The 21,603-nt window shown below is 38.3% G+C and overlaps 1 protein-coding gene across 2 annotated transcripts in view; it reads left to right on the forward strand.

Moving 5' to 3' along the window:
• The first annotated feature begins 8,830 nt into the window (after positions 1–8,830).
• Positions 8,831–21,603, forward strand: part of nup210 (nucleoporin 210) — a 51,194-nt gene continuing 38,421 nt past the window's right edge. For both annotated transcript variants that reach the window (XR_008806453.1, XM_056244690.1), the window contains exons 1-13: positions 8,831–9,078; positions 10,484–10,620; positions 13,604–13,735; positions 16,669–16,765; positions 17,338–17,488; positions 17,657–17,789; positions 18,676–18,834; positions 18,937–19,005; positions 19,170–19,276; positions 20,078–20,218; positions 20,368–20,505; positions 20,635–20,790; positions 21,413–21,602. Coding sequence is in view for 1 of the 2 variants with exons in the window: in XM_056244690.1 (XP_056100665.1) it covers positions 8,915–9,078; positions 10,484–10,620; positions 13,604–13,735; positions 16,669–16,765; positions 17,338–17,488; positions 17,657–17,789; positions 18,676–18,834; positions 18,937–19,005; positions 19,170–19,276; positions 20,078–20,218; positions 20,368–20,505; positions 20,635–20,790; positions 21,413–21,602 (1,774 nt within the window). In the remaining variant the exon portion in view is untranslated. The remainder of the gene's footprint in view (positions 9,079–10,483; positions 10,621–13,603; positions 13,736–16,668; positions 16,766–17,337; positions 17,489–17,656; positions 17,790–18,675; positions 18,835–18,936; positions 19,006–19,169; positions 19,277–20,077; positions 20,219–20,367; positions 20,506–20,634; positions 20,791–21,412; position 21,603) is intronic.

A 21,603-nucleotide genomic window follows, 5' to 3' on the forward strand; every position in this document is an offset into this window, starting at 1 on the left:
ATATGTGCCTATATTTGAGGTTAACATTGTTTTAAAATTTTGTGCGTTTGTTTTATTTATTTTCTTTGTTGCTGTGTAATATATGGAAGCCCGTTTGTTCCATATATTACAGTGGAGTAAAACATAATTCTACAAGTCATAATGAGAAACTCTCATAATTATGACTTCATATTGAGAAACTTTCACGTAATTATGACTTCAAGAATCTTTTATTTTTTTACTCAAACGTGGCAGAAACAGGCTTCCATAGTAATATGCAATGATGGAGGTGAGTTAGATGTTCAGTGTGGAAGAACTACAGTAATGGGGATTACAGAGGTGGATTTACTGTGAAAGATCCACCAGAGAAGTCAAAGAACTGTAGCTGAAATCCTGGCAATGGCACCAAAACAACAAGCATATTGTCTGGTGTTCTTCTGAGTGAAAAATAAGTGTGCTTATATGCTAAGAATATTGTGATGAGTTGTTTGTTGAAGGTGAAAGTAAAATCTGTATTGTTGACGTCTAACTTTTTTATATACTACGGTGTATAAAAAAAAAGCACTGCCAGGAATTGTCAACTGTATTTGTATTTGATCCACTGGAGGCAAGCTTAGAGAACCACAGTGCAGCTTTATTTCAAATTTAACAAAACAAACATGGCATGATGAGGAAAGAACTCACCAAACAGCGGATACAGGTAACAAAACTTGACCAAGACACATGGCAAACATGAGGGCTTAAATACACAGACTAATGACAAGGGACACCTGTGAACAATGAACAGAGGATTAACCAATGACAAGACACATGGCAGGATCACATGACAAACAGGGAATCACATGACAGACATGTAACATGACATAAACAAACCAAAACGTGACAGTAGTCTTTTATTGTCTTATAATGTGCAAACTGAATTTTTTTAAACAAGGGTCTTTAAATTGGGGTATGCAGTGGTACTTCAGGGAGTCTGCCAATTAATGTTGATCATAAATAAAAAAAATTGTCCAAAAAAATAAAAACAAACATCAGAAAGTAAGTTCATTTGAAATATATGCTCTCTCAAATGGAAGTAAGAGCACTGCAGCTGATAGTGTAATAATATGATGTTTTTGGTGAATCATATTCGCCCAAAAAATTGCTGTTTAGGCTAATTCTGACACATTAACAGCAATGTTTATTAATGTGTATTGGTCTTGTAAATAATTAAAGTTGTAATGTGTTGCATATAAATGCAGGATTCACTTTGAAACTGGAATTGACAGTGATAACTAGTATTATTACTTTTATTAGGAACTAGTAAAATGCAATGCAAATGGAAACTAATGCAAACATTTCAGCCTAATATCCATTTGATTAGTAAAATAAAATGTATGATTTTAAATAAAATTGTATAAAATAATTTAGAAGTAGTCCAATCAGCTAATGAAATGTGATTTTATTGCAATGTGTTAGTTGTGATGTATAAATGTAAATGTTAACAATGATGAATACGACAATGGTGCCTGTGAAATAAGAGTAGTGTGCATTTTTGTAGTCTATTGTGTTAATATAATATAACTTATTAATCATAATATGGTTAATATCTATTAGTATCAGAGGTCTATATGTTTAATATGTAGTTTTGTTTGACATATTTTATATTGGGGGTCCCTGGTCCTTGTTTTTATCATGTAAGGGGTCCTTGGACTCCTTGGCCTAAAAAACGTTAAAATTGCTGCTTTATGACAAATAAAGTGTAATGTAATTGTGTATGGATTGTAAAAATACTCATTTGTTTTTCATGAGATTCAATGAAAATGTAAGTAATTATGTAAAAGAAAAATGTTGTGTGTGCTGTACGTTTTGATGTTATTAATGTTATTTTTCATCTTTTGCTTTCAGGTTGGTTGCATAGAAGCCAAGGTAATCCATGTAAGTGTGAGTACAGAAACAGAGGAATGTCGAGGAGTGCAAATTAAAATGCAGACTTGCCATGTTCAGGATCACAGTGGCTCCCAACGCATTCTCATCCCAAAGCGTAATATATTGACTCTTTTGACAAAGCGTCTATATCCAACGCACATGGCACCCTTTAGCGTCAATATAACACGCTTCGGTTTTGGGTAGGTTTAGGTCTGGGGTAGTGTTAGGGTTAGACCACTAGGAGGCGCCATATATCTGCGTCTCATATGACGCTAAAGGGTGCCATGTGCGTTGGATATAGACGCTTTGTCAAAAGAGTTATGGGAAGGTCAGGTGGGGTCCATGATAAAAGGATACACCTACAAATTGAGCAATTTGAGCTCCGGGTCATTTGCTGGACATTTGCGGGTCATTTGCTGGACCACTCTCACTCCAGAAATAAAGGAAACTGCAGCGTTGTGTGGGGTCAGCAGAAATGTGAGCTTTCACATCACTGAACCAGAGGTGCTTACAGTCGGAGGCACTGATATATATATATACTACAATTTCATCTATGCCAAAGATGTGGTTTGTTGCAGAAATCTGCCAACTAACCGGCCAACAGCGAGTGGCAACATGACCGTAGATGCAGGGGTGATGCATGAGCTCTCGGTGCCACACTCTTGTGTAAAGAGGCGTTTGAAAGCTGAGCAGCTTGTGCTGGTGGATCGCAGAGATCTTGAGGAGCACTTTTTGGTTATTAGACAGTTTAAAGTTTCAATTCAGGGCAATGGGCTAACTTCAATTGAATGTGTAGTTGCTGAAACTGCAGTAAGAGTAAGTAAGTAAACTTTAATTATATAGCACCCATCACAGATAGAAATCACAAAGTGCTTTACAAGTGCAAAAATTTAAATAAAAGAACAATAAAACACAGATAAAACTATCAGAGCTAAAAACAAAACATAAAACATAAAAGCCCAATCAACTAAAAGCTTGTCTAAATAAAAGCGTCTTCAGCTGCTATGTAAAAGAATCAACAGATTCGCCCACACGCTTCGACAGGGGCAGGGCGAGCCAGAGTTTGGGGGAAACTGCCTGAGAGGACAGGTCCCCCCGAGTTTTAAAGCGGGTTTTGGGGACCATCAGGAGGTTTTGCCCTGAGGACCGCAGAGTGTGGGAGGACGAGTAGGGGGTCAACAGGTCTGTGATGTACTGGGTCCATGTAGTGCTCTAAAAGTCAAAACTAATATTTTATAATCAATTCTATGTTTGACTGGAAGCCAATGGAGTGTGGATAAAACCGGTGTAATGTGTGTCCGTTTTGGAGACGACTTATTTGTTAAAACAAGTAAAAAGAGAATTACAATAATCTAAACGAGAAGAAATAAAGGTATGAATAATCATCTCCATGTCAGCTTTGGACGACAATGTTCTCAATTTAGAAATATTTCTCAAATGATAAAAACTGTTTCTGACCAACTGTCTAGAATGACGATCCAGAGACATCGATTGGTCGAACAAAACCCCAAGGTTTCTAAGGCTTAACTGGACGGATGAGCCCAAGGAACCTTGAGGTCATGAACGCATGAACTAACTGTTCCACATTTGTCAATGAGAGCATATGGCGTAATTTGGATATATTTTTAAGATGGAAGAATGCGGTTTTACAGATGCTAGACACATGACTTTCAAATGAAATATTTTGGTATCAAAGAGCACACCCAGGTTCCTAACCGATGACGAAGACTTGACAGAGCAGCCATCAAGTGTTAGACAGTATTCTAGGTTATTACGTGAGGAAGTTTTCTGTCCAATAATTAGAAACTCTGTTTTTTTCAGAATGAGTAAATTGGAGTAAATGAGCTGTTCCGCTGGGCCCTAAAGTCAGTTTCTCTTCAGTATGCATTCAGATACACATACAGACATTATAAAATCATTTTTCAGAAGTAGTAGGAAATTACTAGTCATCCAAATTTTTATATCAGCTATGCATTCCGTTAATTTTGTGAATTGGTAAGTTTCGTCAAGGCGTGAAGAAATATAGAGCTGAGTATCATCAGCATAACAGTGAAAACTAATGCCATGCTTCCTGATGATATCTCCTAATGGTAGCATGTACAGAGTGAACAGCAGCGGTCCTAGTACTGAGCCTTGTGGTACGCCATACTGAACTTGTGATCGATAAGACATCTCTTCATGTACTGCTACAAACTGATAACGGTCAGATAAGTATGATTTAAACCATGCTAGTGCAATTCCACTAATGCCAACATAGTTTTCTAGTCTATTTAAAAGAATGTTGTGGTCGATATTATCAAATGCAGCACTAAGATCGAGTAACACTAATAGAGAGATACAAACACGATCGGATGATAAGAGAAAATCATTTGTGCCTCTGATGAGAGCTGTCTCAGTACTATGGTACGGTCTAAATCCTGACTGGAAATCCTCGCAGATATCATTTCTTTCTAAAAAGGAACATAATTGTGAAGAGACTGCCTTTTCTAGTATCTTTGACAGAAAAGGTAGATTCGAGATCGGCCTGTTTTTTAATAAGAGGTTTAATAATAGCCGGCAAGATTTGCTCCTACTTCGTGCAATCCATGGAAAAGCAATGGACAATCTGAAAGCCTCCGAGGCATATCAATACCTGCACAGCAACAAAGTCGGTTGTGTCATGTCATACAAACATGATCGTTTTGTTTATATGAAAGCAAATGTAGAGCCTAGCCTTATTTAGGCCATGCCAACAGATGTCCGTTGTTTACATAATGCACAATTTACATTATCTCTTTATGCTGTACAATATATCAGTGTGCCTGTACTGTTTGAGTGAAAATAAAGTTTGATGTAATTTCATTTCATTTAATTATTGCACTGAACTACGATCATGAAAGATAGGCCTTGTTCCTTACTGTACGTTGACCCATGCAGCTTGGGAACACGGTTCTACTACTTTGACTGGAGATGGCGTTACTAGAATTCAGTGCAGAACTGGGAGGATAACATGACGACGTGGCCCAGCATAACGTACAGCAAGATTTGCTCCTACTTCGTGCAATCCATGGCAATAGATGGAAAAGCAATGGACAATCTGAAAGCATTTGAATTGTTTATTAATAAACGCGCCGGCGCCTCCGTGTCCTAATTATATTGTCTACTATATTTGCTTCTTATTTATTAATCCAGGCAATTTGTTGATGAAACATTGATTAAAATGAAGATACAATTTATACAAAACGAAATTCACTTCAACAAGATTGCGTATTTAATCCTAACAGGTATTAAAAAGTAAAATACAAAAGCAGCCCACACAATTACATCACTATGAAAATTTTCATATATAATATTAAAAAATACAATGCATGCAGTATTTGTTGTGTTTATCTGTATTTAATGAACATCATGGCTGGGTGTTGGTAGACAGGAACACAAGGCAAGATTCTAAACCTCACAAGGCACTCTCAGCCAGGTCCTTGATTCCGAGTCGGTATCAGGCTTGCGAAAAAATGTAAACAATGGAGCGCATGGACGCTTTTCGTAGCTGGATTGTGGTCGTAGCACTCTCTATCTAACCACTCTTTTCAGGTGGTTTCTCGAGTGTTTGCAACCAACTACCGAACACGTCGTTCCCGAACCACTTTTCTTCATGTTGTAATTGTTATATCATTTGTCACTGCGATATCAGTGCTTTGTCGGCACAACGGAGCTAGCTAGCAAAACAAACCCAGCCCGCCAGAACGGAAGTGGATTGCATCAATGGGAGGAGTTTAGGACGTAGAGCAGAAACGGCTCAAAAACTTGTGTATAGGGTCTAACATACATGTTGTTGATTTAGATGATCCAACGAGTTTAGACCATTCTTCCTCTTCTATTGCAACGAATGAATGGAATTTTTCCTCAGGGAGACTACAATGCACTGTCTGATGCGATACTGTATTAGAAATATTGAGTTCTTCTAAGCTCTGGGATGCTGAGATGATGAAACTGATCAGGAAGATTATTAATTAAAGCAATCTTTAGTGGCAGAAGTGATAGGTCTAACATATTTGTTACACGGAGTCGGCTTTGCAGTCTTAAATGGAGTTTACACGAGACTAGATAATGATCTGAGATGTCATCGCTCTGCTGCAGAATTTCAACAGCATCAACATCTATTCCATGTGATAGTATTAGATCTAGAGTATGATTACGACAATGAGTAGGTCCTGACACGTGTTGTCTAACTCCAATAGAGTTCAGAATGTCTCTAAATGCCAATCCCCCAATGCATCTTTTTCATTATCTACATGTATATTAAAATCACCAACAATTAGTACTTTAACTGCAGCCAGTACTAACTCTGATAGAAAGTCAGCAAATTCTTTGATAAAGTCTATATGGTGCCCTGGTGCCCTGTATACAGTAGCCAGCTCGAAACTCAAACGTGATTTATCATTTACACTAGATCATTAGACACTAGTGTTACATTAAGCACCAACACTTCATAAGAATTATATTTGAAACTAGACTTCTCAGCAATTCTGAAGATATTACTATAGATTACAGCAACACCTCACCCTTTGCCTTTCAGACGAGGTTCATGTTTATAACAGTATTCTTGGGGGGTGGACTCATTTAAAGTAATTTAAAAAAAAAGTTTTATCATTTGTTCATCTGTATTATATCTATGTTTTATTTGTTGAACATCGATTACATTTTTACCCTTAAATGGGGTTTGGGAGTTTTTTGTATTTCCTAATTCGGGGAACAGACACAGTCTCTATATGATGATATCTAGGTGAAAGAGTCTCTGTGTAATGGGATTTATCTGACCTCAGTGACGTGAGACAGCTGGCAGACGGTCGGTTTAGCCAGTCTGTGTGCTTCCTGACCTGAGCCCCAGATTGTCATGTTTGAGCTCTTCGCAAAGACTCCCAATGTAAGATATTTTGAGCTGAATTAAAAAGGTTATGCATGAAATTGTGAGGAATGTGCTTAAATGACTATTTATTTATTTATTGATCAAATCTAATAATTTTAAGGTAAATAAAATGAATAAAAATAAAAATTTCCCCAAAAATTGCATTAAAAAATAGAAAAATTATTATCAAAATGAAATAAATAAGCTTTCTGGACAAAAAACAAAAGTATAATTTTAATAAAATAGAAAGAAAGAAAGAAAGAAAGAAAGAAAGAAAGAAAGAAAGAAAGAAAGAAAGAAAGAAAGAAAGAAAGAAAGAAAGAAAGAAAGAAAGAAGAAATACGTATACCACAATTCTGTTGGCATTCTATATGAATATATGCATATTATGGGGAATTCTGTAATAATCATGTGGTTCATGTAGTCTGACATATTGAGCGGTGGTACTGGTTCCAGTTAAGTCTTTGTCATGCTCTCATATTGTTTTCATGGAATTATCTGAAGAGTCATCAGTGAAATAAAGGTTTTCATTTACATTTATGCATTTTGCCAGCCATTTTTATCCAACGCGACTTACAATGCATTATATAAATACTTACGTGTTTTTATTAGACGTAAATCATAATCACATCAGATCAAATCACTTGCTGAATTCAGCAACTGTTCCAGAGTCTGTTTGTGAGTGTTAGTAAAGGCCCAGCAGTGCACTTTGACCTTTGCTGATTAAAAAAATATATTATTATTTCGATATCAACAAAAAATTATAAAATTGATTAAGGGTTTAGACTTAAAGGAGCTGTATGTAAGATTGTGGCCAAAACTAGTACTGCAATCACTGTCAAATGACTGTAGAGTGGTGTATCCCCTCCCCCTCCTCCCTGACTCGAGGTTGCCAGATCAGCTGCAGGATCCAGCAGGAACGCGACGAGCTGCAGCTGTGGTAACTAGAGCAGAGCTGGCAACCCGGATGCCGCAACACTACTGACTTCGTGATTGGTAGATAGGTGGAGGGAGGAGCATCAGACCAAAACACAACATGACAACATCAACATCAGTTGAGGGCTGCAACTGCACTTTTTAAATGACAATATCCTGGCCAGACTACTGTTTTCAGTGATATAAGTATTTGAAATGTACATGATTTCTTAATGTCTAGTGACATTTCAGGGCCATTTTATGATTAATTGAAATAAATTTCTTACATACAGCTCCTTTAACACGCTGTAAATACCTGTGTTGAAGTATAAAATAAAATAAAATAAGGAAAAGTGTGCAAAATTCAATAAAGATCCTAAAAAATAGGTTAAAGATAAACGGAGCAAAGAGGTTAAATATAGATGAAAATAAGTCAGTATAAGGAAATCGACTTCAGTACGTTTGGAAAGTACGTCAGTACGTTTACGCTTCATGTTACGTCAGGAAATACCCTTACATTACCCAACCAAAAATAAAATGACATAAAATCTATAAATCTACCCAGAAAAAGGTACAGGATACACCTTATTATAACCATATTATGCAATGTCAAAAGTAATTGAAATGAAGCAGGAGAGTTGTGTCCCAGTTTTTGTACATTTCTAATTAGCCTCTCAAATTCCTGTAAAGCCACTTCAACCCGGCAGAATGAAAGCATCACTGCGCATCACTACACTGTGTCTTTAAGGAAACTCGTCACTGTGTTTCAGAATGACGGAGATCAAATCCCAGCATGCATCACTCCACTTCGATAGTATAACCTGCGGCGGGTATTTTCCATGCGACTATGTGCATTCAAAAAGTATAATTTTTTGCATGCTCCGGTAAAGTTTTTGCCTATTTTACTGACTTATATTTTTAATATTCGCGTTTTTTGTTCTAATTTGAACACCTGAACCTCTGAGTTCAGAGAGAAGCAATAATGAAAGTAACAGTGACTGTGCAGCCCGCGCGCCGTGAGCTGTGTGGAGTGGAGCGCGTGCTGTAGGATGAGACACACTTCAGCACTGCTGTCACATTAGTTCAGTTCAGGGGTGTGTGTGTGAGAGAGAGAGAGAGAGGGATGTGGCGGGAGGCTACTGGAGAAACCGCCACACACTATCTAACTACGAATAGTTTCCTATCCATTCTTGAAATATCTCTGTGAATATAAAACCTGCTGTGATCATGGTGAGCGCTCCTCCTCTCGCGGTGATCTTTATCCTGACATCTGCGCTCATCTGCAGCTTCACCAACGCTGCCAAACTCAACATACCTAAAGTGTTATTACCTCTTGCCAGAAGCACAAAAATCAATTTTACACTGGAAGCAAGTGAAGGATGTTATCGCTGGTAAGTGCATTACATATAGCTTGTAAAGTAGTAAAGAAATACTGATGCATTTCTAGTGTAATATTGAATACCTTCCCCGGTTGTAACATCATGTTTTTGACATGTCAAATGATAAAGAACAGTAGACCATATTAGACCTTTTTTAAAAGAGTAACTATAACAATAAATGTATTACTGTAAGGATGAGTTCATAAAGCTCAAGCACGTGGTGCTGTTGTGATGTGTTTGTTATAGTTGCTCAAATCTCACTTTTTTCAATTTCTGTACTTTGTAGATAAGAAAATATTTTAAATCAATGTGATAAATGTCATGCTAAATACTAAGAGTTGCATTTTATTTTAACATTATTGCACTCTTTTTTTTTTTGCACAGCTATCTCACTCACTCATTATATATTATCTGTATTTATATATTTATAAGTTTTGTTTATTATTAATATCAGATTGTACGTTGCACTTTGCTTGCTAGGAAAACTCAACTACTGGTAAAATGGAAACATTTTACAATAAGGTCAATAAGTTTTTACCTCCTCTTCAGTCTATATTCAACAAAATAATGTTCAAACAGGCAAGGAAAATGACTCGGGACCCTTTCATGCAGAATTCGAACCACTTCGGTCTGGTCGACGTCTCTCTACCTCAAGGTTTAGATACAACCGCTATACAAAATCTGTTATTCCTTAGCTTAGGCTACACGACTGTTAAACTCTAGTGCGAAGGACACGACTGTGTGACAGTTGTTGATGTGGCTAACTTGTTATGCAGCTTCATTTGGATACTATAGCCCAAAACAAATTTCCCTTAAAAGGTACAAATAAAGTATTATCATGTCTCATTAGATATGTTAGTTAATGCATAAGCTAAACTTTGTCTCACAATGAGCAATATATTTGTTACACTATTAATTATACTTTGTCAATGATAGTTAATAAAATTACAACTGTTCATTGAGTTCTTGTTAGCTCAGTTCCATTACATAATATTAACAGATACGACTTTTGATTTTAATAATGGATTACTAAATTATGACATTAACTAAGATAATAAATGCTGAAGAAGTATTTTCATTTTAATTGAAACAATGTAGTAAACATGGAACCTTATTGTAAAGTGTTACCGGTGAAATGTGTGTTACATCCTGTCAAAATGCATACATTTCTAGAACCCTAAGTCCCTCTCCGGAGCCGTGTGTATTATACCTGTATTAATGCGTGTTGTGTCCTCAGGTCTTCGAACCGGCCAGAGGTGCTATATTATACCTGTATTAATGCGTGTTGTGTCCTCAGGTCTTCGAACCGGCCGGAGGTGCTATATTATACCTGTATTAATGCGTGTTGTGTCCTCAGGTATTCGAACCGGCCAGAGGTGCTATATTATACCTGTATTAATGCATGGTGTGTCCTCAGGTCGTCGAACCGGCCGGAGGTGGCCAGCGTGGAGGCGGTGGAGGTGGACGAGCGCCAGTGCTCTCAGAGGGCCGTCCTGCAGGCCCGCTCCACCCAGCCCTCCCGCCTCACCAGCATCATCCTCGCTGAAGACGTCTGTGAGTCACACACACTGGGGCTTTCTTATTGTTGGGTAGCTTTGTCATTCCTTGTTAGTTTGTAACCTTATGATTGATCATTACAGAGACAATGTGCTATGCACTGTTATATCAGTTATTAATCCATCTCTCCCACACAATTACAGTGAACTGAGACTGGAGCTTTTGAGCTTCAGAAAGGACGCGTATAAGCACCGTAAATGTATAAAAGTAGTCCAAATGACCTGGGTGCTGTATTACAAGCCATCTAAAATGATTATATACACTGCCCGGCAAAAAAAAGGCACTGTTTGAATTTAAATAGGCAAATGCTTAAAAAGGGATAGTTCAACCAAAAATTTTAATTAGCCCATGATTTACTCACCCTGAAGCCATCCTAGGTGTATATGACATTCTTCTTTCAGACGAACACAACCAGAGTTATATTAAAAAATGTCCTGGCTCTTCCAAGCTTTATAATGGCAGTGAATGGCCGTTTCTGTCTTGGAAGTCCATAAAAGTGCATCTGTCCAACATGACATCATGACTTTGCGTAAACATACACACCACTTTCAAGTCAAGTGGCGTGTTATCTATACGCATTTTGAGCTATCCGCGTGTATGTCCACGCCGAAACGAACCGTCATCTTTTGCGTGTATGTCTACGCCGTTAAATGTCCGAGCAAAACGAAGCAAAATGTAGATCTACATCTGGGGAGCGATATTTTTTTATGTGTCATACATACGCCATTTCATGAGATCAGTCTGATCTGTCCATGATAAAAGTGCACCTATCTATGATAAAAGTGCATCTGTCCATGATAAAAGTGCATCTGTCCATGATAAAAGTGCATCTGTCCATGATAAAAGTGCATCTGTCCATCATAAAAGTGCATCTATCCATGATAAAAGTGCATCTATCCATCATAAAAGTGCATCTGTCCGTGATAAAAGTGCATCTATCCATGATAAAAGTGCATCTATCCATGATAAAAGTGCATCTGTCCATGATAAAAGTGCATCTATCCATGATAAAAGTGCATCTGTCCGTGATAAAAGTGCATCTGTCCATGATAAAAGTGCATCTGTCCATGATAAAAGTGCATCTGTCCGTGATAAAAGTGCATCTGTCCATGATAAAAGTGCATCTGTCCATGATAAAAGTGCGTCTATCTGTGATAAGTGCATCTATCCATGATAAAAGTGCATCTGTCCGTGATAAAAGTGCATCTATCTGTGATAAAAGTGCATCTGTCCATGATTAAAAGTGCATCTATCCATAAGTGCACCTGTCCGTGATAAAAGTGCATCTATCTGTGATAAAAGTGCATCTGTCCGTGATTAAAAGTGCATCTATCCATGATAAAAGTGTCTGTCCGTGATAAAAGTGCATCTATCTGTGATAAAAGTGCATCTGTCCATGATAAAAGTGCATCTGTCCATGATAAAAGTGCATCTGTCCGTGATAAAAGTGCATCTGTCCGTGATAAAAGTGCATCTATCCATGATAAAAGTGCATCTATCTGTGATAAAAGTGCATCTGTCCGTGATAAAAGTGCATCTATCTGTGATAAAAGTGCATCTGTCCATGATAAAAGTGCATCTATCTGTGATAAAAGTGCACCTGTCCGTGATAAAAGTGCATCTGTCCATGATAAAAGTGCATCTATCCATGATAAAAGTGCATCTGTCCGTGATAAAAGTGCTCCAGACGGCTCTGAGGGGTTAATAAAGGCCTTCTGAAGTGAAGATCAGGGGCCGTATTCACAAAGAATTTTATCTTACCACTAGGAGTACTCCTAAATCGCACTAAAATATTTTTGCTAGGAGTTTTTTCTTAAAAGTTATTCACAACGCCTTTCAGACCTACTCTTAGTAAGGAAAAATGACAACTCCTAAACTAAGAGTGAGTCTTCGTTGCTATGGATGACGTCAGTTCTCATGCACGAGTTTCCCCGCAATGATCACGGTGATTGGTTGTTAGATGACAGGCCATCATGCGGGACATAACACAGACGCAACAAATCATGGAATTACGACATCTAAATATGTCTGTGTCCTACACTAAATAATAATAGTAATGTCAACGAAATGCATATATAATGACATGTTTGTGCAGGCTGTGAAGTATAGTTCTAAAAAGGCAGAGAGAGAGAAAAGTCTTGAATTAAACTAAATTAAATCAAGGTAGCCTAATACCCTAATTAATGAAAACCGCCACTTGCCTAATAATAAAAAACAACACTTGCATTAACACTTGCTTGGTTAATTGACATCCTATTAGCCTAAATATACTACTTAAAGCAAGGAAATGTTGCTCCTATTTAAGTAATGTACTAGTTGAATGACGGTGGATTATGAAGTCGCCAAAACAGAAAAGAAAGCCCAACTGGACGCAGGATCAGTTACTGCTGCTGGCCCAGCTGGTGCTGAAAAAAACCATAATAAAAGGGAAATTCGGCACTGGGATATCAAGCAGAACTAAGCGTGAGAATGGGAGAGGATTTGTTTGCAGATCAATGCAGCGTTCCCGCTTGTGTCGCGGACCCCGGACGACTGCGAGAGGCGCTGGTGTGCGCTACAATCCTTTGTGAATAGGTCTTAGTGAGTTAGGAGTCCTCTCGACTTCTTTTAAGCTGTCCCAGACTTAGCTGCTACTTTTAGGGCTAAAATGCTTCGTGAATTACTCTTAGTGAAAAAAATTAGGAGTCCTAAAGTTAGGAGTGACACGCCCATTATTTTTAGGAGTTGCTGCTAAATTCACCAGTTAGGAGCTACTTTTAGCCTTAAAATTCTTTGTGAATACGGCCCCAGATCAGTAACCTCCGATCAGGTTACTCTGAATGGAAATTAGCTGATATCAATTTATAATGCCTAAATAAGAGTTTGTTTTCCTATTACATATGTCTGTTGTTTGACAATATTATTAGCGAATGTAGTTCAGAGTAGTTGTCCAGCTGTGAAGAATGTATGAGGCTCAGTCCTTCTGTTGATCTGTGCTCAGTGACAGGACAGGTGCTGCGCTGTGATGCTATAGTGGATGTGATCAGTGAGATCCAGATCGAGTCCACCACGCGAGAGCTTCACCTGGAGGATTCCCCACTGGAGCTGAAGATCCATGCGCTCGACTCCGAGGGTGAGTCTTCACACACTCATGCTCACTCTTGTTCTTCTCTAGCTTGTATCGCCAAGCAAAAACAATACTGTCTTTTATAAGGTAATTAACATTACAAACTATAAGGATGTAATTTTGTTGCGATATACCATTCCTGTTTCACTTTCGAATGAAATAGGATATGTAAAAAGTTATCGTAAAATGAAAACTTCTATTAACCCTTTAAGACTGACGCTCCCGTTTGCGTGTCTGTTTAAAAGCCTATAGAAACTGAAACCAAATGGCTAGCTCAATCATTCTTTTTGCATACAAAACCAGAGATGTAACATGTTCAGATCAAGCCCATGTTGCGTTGTTTTCACCCTCTAATCAGTCTGTACAAACTGCGTAATAAGCATTTACAAAAAAAAACACACAAAAATGCATTGCACGTCTTTGCACACATGAATGAATGAATGAATGAGGCATTTATATAGCGCTTTCATATGTACTACTGTACACCCAAAGCGCTTTACAATCATTTCAGGGGGTCTCTCCTCAACCAGCACCAGTGTGCAGCATCCACTTGGATGATGCGACGGCTAGTGACGGCACACACTAGCTATAGTTGGAGAGGAGAGAGAGTGATAGAGCCAATTCAGTGGATGGGGATTATTAGGAGGCCATGATTGGCAGGGGCCAATGGTTGGATTGTGGCCAGGACACCGGGGTTACACCCCTACTCTTTACGAGAAGTGCCATGGGATTTTTAATGACCACAGAGAGTCAGGGCCTCAGTTTAACGTCTCATCCGAAGGACGGTGCTTTTTGACAGTATAGTGTCCCCGTCACTATATTGGGGCGTTAGGACCCACACAGACCACAGGGTGAGCGCCCCCTGCTGGCCTCACTAACACCTCTTCCAGTAGCAACCTGGTTTTCTCAGGAGGTCTCCCATCCAGGTACTAACCAGGCTCAACCCTGCTTAGCTTCAGTGGGCAACCAGTCTTGGGCTACAGGGTGATATGGCTGCTGACATGTTCTGTAGATCTGCGATTGATAGTTACGTCTTCCGATGGCTCATTGACGTATCACGTTCTGTGCACTATGACCCCCGGGTGTGTCGCATGTTGTGACGTCACAAGCATTTGACCATGCGTTTGACTCGCGTGATTTTTTTTTCTTCCCAAACCACTTCAGCGGAAATCCCGCCCTGCAGCCGATTCTAAAGTCATTGGTCATGTCAATCACTGTACAGATTGCCTACACCAAACACTGATCCCTAAACCTACCCGTCACTGTAACCTAAACCAATGAAATCGGCTGCAGGGCGGGATTTCCGCTAAAGTGGTTTGGGGGGGAAAAAATCACACGTTTGACTCCCGTTTGACTCCCATTTGCTATATGTTCCTTCTTATCGTTATTGTCTTTTTACCATTGCTTTATTTTATCATTACTTTCTCCTTTAGACACTCACAAATACAAGCACATTCACACACACACGCGCGTGCGCGGACGCACACAACGTTATGTCTAAACGAAAGTACACGGACGCGGAGGTTTTGGAAATACTAATTGCGTCCGATGACGATTAACTATACGTCTGCTCATCTATTTATTTTATATTTTAACCAATTCAATGTTCAATCAATATTCAAAAGCAAAATGTTATCTGTTTGACCACAAATGTAATTGAATATTTTACATGGCATTTCCCCTCCCTTTTTTTGAATGAGTGTAAAAATGAGTGTATCTTCAAAACTAATTTATGTAAACAGTTCAAATCAATTCTGTATAGTTTTAAATTGTTTTATGCACGTTTTTCACATTGACAAGTTTGAGGTTGACATTTATCCATTTTTTGTATTGAATAAAATATGTAAAAAATAAATAATTAAAATTGTTTTTCTTTTTGTTTATTGGACTTTTGAGATATTTATCTAGTTACTATTGATTTTTTACAAACATAGCCTTCAAATTGGGAGAGTAAGGATTATTTTGATGTATGACAAAGATATACTCTGGTGGAATTGTTCTATGGCAGGTCATAAAGGGTTAAAGTCCCCCTGTAGTCATATTTTTTTAAAATGTCATTTTGGTGATCAAAGGATTCATGCCTTAAAATAGCTTGAATGTAACTTGACACCCTTGCCTCATTTAGTATACGCGGTTCTATGAATATGCAAATGAGCTCCGCCTCCACTCCCTCAGCTCAGAGATCCACTGGTTGACGATCACATGTTGATCTGATTGGTTACAAGGTAGTTTGTGACGTCAGAAACACCAGCGATTTCACACCGTGTTTTTTAAGGAGAAAATACTCCGCAATGGTGTTGACTTTGGACATGGTTTGTCTTAAAGCATATTAAAAACACCACATAGACGCATAAATAAAATTTTAAAGCTTAATTTTCACCACAGGGGGACTTAAAAATCAAGTGTGCATTGTAATAATACATCTGTCTGGATCTGATGAATGATTTTTGTAGGTTTCAAATTGTTGGAGGAATTAAGATTTTACAGTTTTTTCCACTGGTCAAACCTCAAGCTGTACATTTAAGCATCGAGTCATCATTTGTATTCATTCCATTTAAGCTAAAGATGTGAACAAGGTGATTACAAATCAACTTGTACTAATTGGACTATACCTATTCTATGGCTAGCATGATTACAATTTCTTAAATTAAAATTAATTTTGATGTAATTGTTTGGACAGGGTGATGCACCTGTTTGGATATCATAATGGAAAAGAGCATCATTATAAGAATAAAATATCCGAAAACAAAATCTTACGTAGTTTGGTATAATATGTGGTTAATATTTCATGGAAATCATAATAACACTCTAATTCGTCATTGACCACTATACACACTTATGCATCGTTGTTAACTACCGCACACATAAACAACAGTTTGAAGCTTCCATGATGTCATTCATGTGCAGTCTGGGTAAAGTGTTCCTCATTGGCTCTTCAGGGAACACCTTCAGTACTCTAGCCAGTCTGTTGTTCGAGTGGACCATCGTGAAGGACGCCGAAATGGCAGGTTTCCCTGATTCCTACAACACCCTACAGTAAGAGCTCACGCTTCCGTCACCACATCATGCTGCCTTTTACTTGGTCGTGCTCTTTTATCACATTTCTTAAGCATAACAAAACAAATATGGATTTCATTATAAGCTCTGAAGAGTGTTGTTTAATCCCTTAGCTGAGGTAAACGCAATATTTATATCGATAGTTCACCCAAAAATAAAAAGTGACATTTTTTCACTCATTGTATAGACAAAAAAAACACCAAAATATTCTGTCTTTTCTTTTATGGAACAAAGAAAGTCATAAAGGTTTGGTACGACACGAGGGTGGGGAATTTATGAATGATCAATTCTTGGTGAACTATCCTTTCAATTATATGTGAATGAAAACTGTCTGTTCTGTCTGGATTGTAATCTGCTTAAAGATATATCTTTACAAAAAACATTCCTTGTGACAAAACATTAGACAACCATAAGATAGCACCATTTATTGAAGTGAAGGATCTATCCTTCAAATCCTCATTTTACATTCATTTTATATGTCGTCCACCACGACTGTGCTCTGTTCACGCCTGCGGCGCGTGTCATGTTGCCGTGTGTGTGTGTGTGTGTAGGGTCCTGAGGTTTGCGGAGTCGGCGTACACTCCTCCAGCGTATATCTCTGAGATGGAGCGAGTGGGACATCAGGGCGATATCATCCTCGTTTCAGGAATCAAAACCGGCCACGCCAAACTCAAAGCCAAAATACAAGAGGCCATCTATAAGGTCCATGTCACATGTGTGATTGATTTGATCCTTCATATGAATAGATTTTTGGCCATGTTTTGAGAATAAAGATGTAACGTTATAGATTTTAATATGTTAGCAAGAGTGGTGTTGTGCTCATGAATGTGTTGTCTGCTTGTGGCACACTTCGATCTGGACTGTTTTCAGGATGTCGGTGCTGCCGAGGTCCGACTGCTGATCCTGGAGAACATTCTCTTGAGTCCTGCGTATGATGTGTATCTGCTGGCTGGCACCTCCATCACATACAAAGTCCAGAAAATCCGTCAGGGAAAGATTACAGGTAAGCTTTTATTCATTTATCAATAAATGATTGTGTCTCTGGTAGGGGTGTAACGATGGCCTCATGTGACGATTCGATACATATCCCGATACTGAACTCACAATACCATATTATTGCAATACTCCAAGACATATAATAAAATGTAAACAAAAATATATAATGTTGATTAAAATGGTAAATTTGGCATTACATTGTGGGTGTATAAGTTTATAAGACTTGGACTTGGTGCTGGAAACCCAAAGCACAGGACAATAGTGACATCAGAATAACAATATTCATGATTCTGAAGCTGAAAATACACAATTATTTTAGACGAATATGCTTGATCTCGGTCACTCACTGACTAGATATATTAAAATACTGGTAACATCAGACATTTGGCATTATCAGGACCCACAGATATTCCCCCATTGCTTTATTATACATTATATTCAACATTATATATAGCAGTTTAATGTAGTACTGACACTAAAACAAAGTAACTTTTATTTTGGATGAACTATACACAATACCTATTGTCACTATCCACGAATTGTTGCATTTTTGTATTATGATATATTGTTACACCCCTACTCTTTGGTTATTACAGCGTGTTTAAGATTTTTGGCCAAAAATAACAAACTAATCCGGCTATAATCCATTACCAATGTGTAATAATGGGTCTAATAATAGAAGTTAAAGCTGCACCATTGCCTCTGCATTGCCATCCATTGTACATCTACCCTGTAGGAAGGCGTCCATTTAAGGATCCGGATAACACGCCCTCTCTCTAAATTATCAATACATTGATAATCACTATAGTTTTAACTTAAATATTGGGAAAAAATGTCCATATGGGTTGTCGATGTTGTGTTTTACACGGCTGAGTGTGTCGTCCTCATTGCAGAGCTGTCCATGCCCTGTGATCAGTATGAGCTCCAGCTTCAGAACGGTGTGGTCACCGCTAATGGAAACCCTGAGGCTCCTGTCGCACACCTGGACCAGAGCAGCTCTACAGTCTTTGCCCTTCAGCATGGACACACCAACATCGTGCTGGACCACAAGAGTATCCTTCACACTGGCCAGCTTCAGTTAGACTGATTGCTTGTGTTTGCAGCGGTGTATTTGATGACTTTACTCTGAGGTTTCCTTGATTCTGAACGCCAAGGTCTCGGGATGCAGGGCGTTTCCCGACTCCCCAACAGCACGATCTATGTTGTGGAGCCTGGATACTTGGGTTCGTCTCTTCATTAGCTTTGCATGGAGAAAAATGTCAGGAGTTTTGACAACTTGTAATCTCATTAGGATGATAAATTGATAAGTAATTTAATAAGATGTTTTAGTATAGTTGATTGACTATAATTGATTGAAACTTTTTGTGTTTGTCGTCTTCTCTGCTAGCATTCAAGATTTATCCTGAGGATCGCTGGGTCCTTGAGACAGGGAGGAAATATGAGATCTTCATTGAAGTGTTTGATAAGTCAGGCCACAAGCTTTATCTGTCTGACGTAAGTTGAGTTTGGACTTTTAAAATATGTCTTTGTTTTTTCTATTCTTTTCAATATCACTAAATGCATCTTCTGCTCATCATGAGTAGAGAGATATCTGAAAACTTCATAAACAATTACTAAATCACTACACTCGCTTAAAGGGATAGCTCACCCGAAAATAAAGCATTGTTCTAGCCTGACACATAAGCACGTTTGAGCTTCTGTTTGCCATATTTGATGTGCTCGAAGTACATTTGCTGATCAGTGTTTATATGATAATAAAATCCTACATTACATATGGTCATTACATAAAGTTATCAGAAGACTTTTCAATGTTTTTTTGTACTTTTTAATGGCATGAAAGTTTTGGTTGCGTTGACTTGTGGGTTTGGAACGACATTAGGGTGAATGACAGAATACACATTTTCCCTTTAAGGTAGATCAATGTTTTATTCATTATTAAAAGATGCACATAAACTTTGATAAACACAACTACAGAATAAAGTACCAGCTGCGCATCAAAAAGCTCATGTGACTGCCTCACGTCAGTGGACTAATTAACTTTTATGGTATACTCAGTGGTTTTTGTATGTGCAATCTAAACCACACAAGTAATTTATTAAATTTAATAAAAAAAACTACAACAGTGGTTTCCTCAAAAGGCTATAAATGTGAATGATGCTTCTGTTCTTTTGAACATATGAGATGGAAGTGGTTCTTTAAAAAAATATTGTAAAAACAATTAGTTAATAGTGTAAATTAAATTCAAAACTTGTGGCAGTGTTTTATTTTATTTTATGAAAACTCATATTTTCACAGAATATCCGTATAGAAACCACATTCCCTAGCGAGTACTTTGTGGTTCTGGAATCGTCTGTTAATGGATCTTACCACCACGTGAGAGCTTTGAGACGAGGTCAGACTGGGATTGATGGCACACTGAAAGCAGTCGTCGATCAAGTAGGTTTTTGTCTTGTTACAGGGTGAACATTTGTTTTCTTAAGCATTTAAAATTGTATCATTGACCCCAGTTACAAGGATCTTCCCAGTGTTCAGTGGTGGTTTATCGACACTACTCTAGTTTGTTGTGACCTCGTGTGTGTCTTCAGGCAGGAAGTGTCCACGCACTCTCTGTTCCTGTGCGTAACGAGCAGGACGTGGAGATCTACGACCCCATCGTCCTCAGACCCGCCATCCTCACCTTCCCATGGCAGCCTAAAGAGGGAGCCTACCAGTACACCATCCAGGTGTCGTACGGCTCTCTTTTCTTTGTCAGACACTAATCATTTAGCATTGTAAACACATAAGTGGAAATAGTTTGAATCTGTTCTTATGTGTGAGGTGTGTGCATGAATGTGATGTTGTGTCTGCTTCAGGCGACTGGAGGGAGTGGGAACTTCAGCTGGTCGTCCACTAACGCGGCCGTCGCCACGGTCACAGTGAAGGGCGTGATGACCACGGTCCGGGACGTCGGCGTCAGTGCGGTCTACGCCCACGACGTCAGAAATCCCCTGCACTACGGAGACATGAAGGTGAGGCCAACGCTCATGCTCGTACAAATCAAGATGGGTTTAATTACTGGTCTAGATGTATCATTCTTGAATTTTTTTTAAATAACTGATTGTGTTTGAGCATAGACATTTTGAGCTCTTCTCTTAGATAATCTGTTTTCTGAAAATTAATTTATTTTAAACAATGTATCAAAATAATATTGTAATCATAATTATTTGTACAAATTGAAATACTGTTGATTGCCATGAATATAGCCTTTGCTGCTGATATGGCGTTAAATCATAAATTAGTGCTGTGCAAAATAAAAGTTTGTTTACGTAATGTGTGTGTACTGTGTATAATTATTTTGTATATATAAATACACACACATGCATGTATATATTTAAGAAAAATGTGTTATTTATATATAAAATATTTATATTTATTTATAATATAAATTATGTTTAAATATATAAACAGTAGATACATGCAAATATTTCTTAAATGAATACATGCATATGTGTATATTTATATATATACGAAAATAATTGTGAACTGTACACAAACATATATGACGTAAACGCAAACTTTTATTTAGGATGCGATTAATCGTTGCCCAGCCCGAAATGAATGAATAATGCGTGTGCTCTGTTGCTCCTGCAGGTGTATGTGATCGAGCCGGTGGGCATGGAGTTCAGCCCGTGTGCAGTGGAGGCCCGCGTGGGCCTGAACCTGGACCTGCCGCTGCGCATCTTCGGTCAGCTGGCCGGAGAGAGGGTGACGCTCAGTGACTGCTCACACTTCGACATGCAGGTGGACATGGAGAGCCACGGCCTCTTCCAGCTGCTGGAGGG

Source organism: Rhinichthys klamathensis, unplaced genomic scaffold, assembly GCF_029890125.1.
Source record: "Rhinichthys klamathensis goyatoka isolate OS25496 unplaced genomic scaffold, OSU_Roscu_1.1 h1tg001048l_1, whole genome shotgun sequence".
Taxonomy (NCBI): domain Eukaryota; kingdom Metazoa; phylum Chordata; class Actinopteri; order Cypriniformes; family Leuciscidae; genus Rhinichthys; species Rhinichthys klamathensis.